Genomic DNA, 5,000 nt, shown 5'->3' with positions numbered 1-5,000 from the left:
GAAAACGTTTAGAATATCCTCTGTGTCTGAGGCTACTGAAAAGAATGGAGGTGGTGTTATGGAAATCTGAAATCAGCGCGTCGCGCCCGGTGTGCAAAGGCCTTAAGGGTTAGCCAGGGTTAGGGTTAGGGTTAGGGTTAGGGTTAGCCAGGGTTAGAGTTAGGGTTAGCCAGGGTTAGGGTTAGCCAGGGTTAGGGTTAGCCAGGGTTAGAGTTAGCCTAACCCTCACTCTATAGAATATGTAATAATGACCATCATGTGTCAGAAAGGTTTTTTATTTCACTCTAAAAAAACACATCAGAAAACACAATAACAAAAGAATGAGCCAATGAGACGAGAGAGTGTTGGTCACATGATGGATCTCTGCTCTGTGATTGGCCCGCTCACTCGTTGTCTCTCTGCGCCACCATCGCGCGCTGCATCTTCTCCACCATCCAGATAGGAACCGAGAACGGCTTCATCTCCTCCAGCTGGACATCCGGGCACGAGCTGCAGACAGGTAGAGAGAGAGACAGGTTAGAGACAGACAGGTTAGAGAGAGAGACAGGTTAGAGGGACAGACAGGTAGAGAGACAGACAGGTTAGAGAGAGACAGACAGGTTAGAGACAGACAGACAGGTTAGAGACAGACAGACAGGTTAGAGAGAGAGAGGTTAGAGGGACAGGTTAGAGAGAGACAGGTTAGAGAGAGACAGACAGGTTAGAGAGAGAGAGACAGGTTAGAGAGAGAGAGACAGGTTAGAGAGAGACAGGTTAGAGAGAGACAGACAGGTTAGAGACAGACAGACAGGTTAGAGACAGACAGACAGGTTAGAGACAGACAGACAGGTTAGAGAGAGAGACAGGTAGAGAGAGACAGACAGGTTAGAGACAGACAGGTTAGAGAGAGAGAGACAGGTTAGAGAGAGAGAGACAGGTTAGAGAGAGAGAGACAGGTTAGAGAGAGAGACAGGTTAGAGAGAGAGACAGGTTAGAGAGAGACAGGTTAGAGAGAGACAGGTTAGAGAGAGAGAGACAGGTAGAGAGAGAGACAGGTTAGAGAGAGACAGGTTAGAGAGAGACAGACAGGTTAGAGAGAGACAGGTTAGAGAGACAGGTTAGAGACAGACAGGTTAGAGAGAGAGAGACAGGTTAGAGAGAGACAGACAGGTTAGAGAGAGACAGGGCACGAGCTGGAGACAGGTAGAGAGAGAGACAGGTTAGAGAGAGAGACAGGTTAGAGAGAGAGAGACAGGTTAGAGAGAGACAGGTAGAGAGAGAGAGACAGGTTAGAGAGAGAGAGAGACAGGTTAGAGAGAGAGACAGGGAGAGAGAGAGACAGGTTAGAGAGAGACAGGTTAGAGAGAGAGAGACAGGTTAGAGAGAGAGAGACAGGTTAGAGAGAGACAGGTTAGAGAGAGACAGACAGGTTAGAGAGAGAGAGACAGGTTAGAGAGAGAGACAGGTTAGAGAGAGAGAGACAGGTTAGAGAGAGAGACAGGTTAGAGAGAGACAGGTTAGAGAGAGACAGGTTAGAGAGAGAGACAGGTTAGAGACAGACAGGTAGAGAGAGAGAGACAGGTTAGAGAGAGACAGGTTAGAGAGAGACAGGGCACGAGCTGGAGACAGGTAGAGAGAGAGACAGGTTAGAGAGAGAGACAGGTTAGAGAGAGAGAGACAGGTTAGAGGGACAGACAGGTAGAGAGAGAGAGACAGGTAGAGAGAGAGACAGGTTAGAGACAGACAGACAGGTTAGAGACAGACAGACAGGTTAGAGAGAGAGAGAGAGACAGGTTAGAGAGAGAGAGACAGGTTAGAGAGAGACAGACAGGTTAGAGAGAGAGAGACAGGTAGAGAGAGAGAGACAGGTTAGAGAGAGAGAGACAGGTAGAGAGAGAGACAGGTTAGAGAGAGAGAGACAGGTTAGAGAGAGACAGACAGGTTAGAGACAGACAGGTTAGAGAGAGAGACAGGTTAGAGGAACAGACAGGTAGAGAGAGAGAGACAGGTTAGAGAGAGAGAGACAGGTTAGAGAGAGACAGACAGGTTAGAGACAGACAGGTTAGAGAGAGAGACAGGTTAGAGGGACAGACAGGTAGAGAGAGAGAGACAGGTTAGAGAGAGAGAGACAGGTTAGAGAGAGACAGACAGGTTAGAGACAGACAGGTTAGAGAGAGAGAGTCAGGTTAGAGGGACAGACAGGTAGAGAGAGAGAGACAGGTTAGAGAGAGAGAGACAGGTTAGAGGGACAGACAGGGAGAGAGAGAGACAGGTTAGAGGGACAGACAGGGAGAGAGAGAGACAGGTTAGAGAGAGACAGGTTAGAGGGACAGACAGGGAGAGAGAGAGAGACAGGTTAGAGACAGAGAGGAACCGAGAATGGTTTCATCTCCTCCAGCTGGACCTCAGGGCAGGAACTATAGGGAGGGAGGGAGACAGGTTAGAGAGAGACAGACAGGGAGAGAGACAGACAGGTTACAGTGACAGACAGGTTAGAGTTACAGACAGGTAGAGAGACAGACAGGTTAGAGAGACAGACAGGGAGAGAGAGAGACAGGTTAGAGAGACAGACAGGTTAGAGTGACAGACAGGTAGAGAGACAGACAGGTTAGAGAGACAGACAGGTTAGAGTGACAGACAGGTAGAGAGACAGACAGGTTAGATTTGATTTGATTTAATTTTATTCCAGACACAGAGAGAAAACAGTCCATAATACAATACAAAAACAGTAAAAAGACAAACAACAATAAAAAAGACTAAAAAAGACTCCAGCTGTCAGTTCCACACTACACAAAGAGTGTTCAGATATTAGCATATAGGCTAAAGCGCCAATGGTTCCATAATGTGGAAGTGAACCTAACCGCACTCATTGTAGGGTTCACTAGAGTTGTGATTATGCCATTACATGACTCCGATAGTCTACACATACATCTGTACATAAGATTCCTGAGCACAGCAGGACAGGTGGGCACATTAACACTGACAAACATTTGGCTTGCACTGCTCCAACGAGAGCAGAGAGAGAGACAGACAGGTTAGAGAGACAGACAGGGAGAGAGAGAGACAGGTTAGAGAGACAGACAGGTTAGAGTGACAGACAGGTTAGAGAGACAGACAGGGAGAGAGAGAGAGACAGGGAGAGAGACAGACAGGTTAGAGAGACAGACAGGTTAGAGAGACAGACAGGGAGAGAGAGACAGGTTAGAGAGACAGACAGGTTAGAGTGACAGACAGGTAGAGAGACAGACAGGTTAGAGAGACAGACAGACAGGTAGAGAGACAGACAGGTTAGAGAGACACCTCTGGACACAAGCTGCAGACAGGTTAGAGAGACAGACAGGGAGGGAGAGACAGGTTAGAGAGACAGACAGTCACACACACACACACACACACTAACCCTAACCCACGAACTGCAGCGACAGGGAGGGAAAAGGGTTAGGGGTAGCAAGGGACAGACAGACAGACAGACAGACAGACAGACAGACAGACAGACAGACAGACAGACAGACAGACACAGGGTTCGACATAACGTATAGCCCGATGGCCCGGGCCAGTGACTGGCCAATCCCAGTTTGTGTATTTTTTGTGGACAACATCATGATTCGCTAAAGTACACGCGAGAGACGCTATAACCCCGCCCTCCCGTAGAGACGCTATAACCCCGCCCTCCCGTAGAGACGCTATAACCCCGCCCTCCCGTAGAGACGCTATAACCCCGCCCGCCCGTAGAGACGCTATAACCCCGCCCGCCCGCCTTACCGGCCTTTTCAAACTGGCGGATTTTAAAAATGTCTTTTTACGAGGAAACGAAAAGAAAGCGTTAATTTTTACCGTCCTGGAAGACTGCTTTTCCTTGGCTTGCAAATGGCGACAACGGCATGTTTTGCCAGGTTTGCAGACAGTTCCCTGCAAAAGCGGATCGGGGGGGTGTGTTTTTTAAAGGGAATGAGAACTACAGAAAGCAGACCATAGAAGCGCACGATAAAAGCAGGAGCCACATAAACTGTCTAATCGCTAAGCGGGTTGCTGACAACCCTTCTTCCGGCTAAATATGTGGGCGAGACGAGCGACGAGTGAAAACAACGGCAGGTTAGAGAAGCTCATAAACACAGCTTACCAGATAGTCAAAACGGAGCTGCCGTTCACTCTGTACGAGCACACGATCGCGCTCATGAAGAAGAACGGGATGGACGTGGGGTCCCATTACAACACTGATGTGGCGTGTCGAAGGTAGCCTACGTTACATACAAATACTGTTGAGATCCAAAACGCTTTGTTGGCAGTGTGTGTGTGTGTGTGTGTGAGTGAGAGAGAGAGAGAGAGTGAGAGAGAGAGAGAGAGAGAGAGAGAGAGAGAGATAGAGGGAGGGGGGAGAGGGAAAGGGATTTGTGTTATTTCTATTGAAACAACTGCAAGTAGTATTAGTAATAGCGAGGGTGGTGCCAGCAGGCTACTAGTACCTGCAGAATAGAGCAATTAAATAATGCTTGTTATGGTATTATATTTATTCAGTTATTATTCATTTTCTGTACTGCGTTGGTTAGATTGATTTCTGATCTGTCAGGTCAGTGTGTGTGTGTGTGTGTGTGTGTGTGTGTGTGTGTGTGTGTGTGTGTGTGTGTGTGTGTGTGTGTGTGTGTGTGTGTGTGTGTGTGTGTGTGTGTGTGTGTGTGTGTGTGTGTGTGTGTGTGTGTGAGAGAGTGAGTGTGTGTGTGTGTGTGTGTGAAAATCACACACTAAAAAAGTTAATACATTTTTTACTGCCAGGGCCAGTGAAAAAATACAAGGGGCCAGTAAAACTTTGATCCACTGGCCCGCCGGGCCAGTAGGAAAAAAAAGTTATGTTGAACCCTGAGACAGGGAAAGGGTTAGGGCTAGCAAGGGATAGACAGACAGACAGACAGACAGACAGACAGACAGACAGACAGACAGACAGACAGACAGACAGACAGACAGACAGGGAAAGGGTTAGGGGTAGCAAGGGACAGACAGACAGACAGACAGGGAAAGGGTTAGGGCTA

The 5,000-nt window shown here is 48.2% G+C and overlaps 1 protein-coding gene across 1 annotated transcript in view; it reads right to left on the bottom strand.

Annotated features, from left to right (window-relative positions):
- Positions 1-259: 259 nt before the first annotated feature.
- Positions 260-5,000, bottom strand: part of LOC307270470 (deoxynucleotidyltransferase terminal-interacting protein 1-like) — a 23,773-nt gene continuing 19,032 nt past the window's right edge. The window contains exon 12 of the mRNA XM_080054353.1: positions 260-489. Coding sequence (XP_079910479.1) covers positions 384-489 — 106 coding nt within the window. The 3' untranslated portion in view covers positions 260-383. The remainder of the gene's footprint in view (positions 490-5,000) is intronic.

Source organism: Ammodytes marinus, assembly GCF_949987685.1.
Source record: "Ammodytes marinus genome assembly, contig: scaffold_108, whole genome shotgun sequence".
Classification (NCBI taxonomy): Eukaryota; Metazoa; Chordata; class Actinopteri; order Uranoscopiformes; family Ammodytidae; genus Ammodytes; species Ammodytes marinus.
Note: the sequence above shows the minus strand (reverse complement) of the source record. Positions and strands in the feature narration are given on the sequence as shown.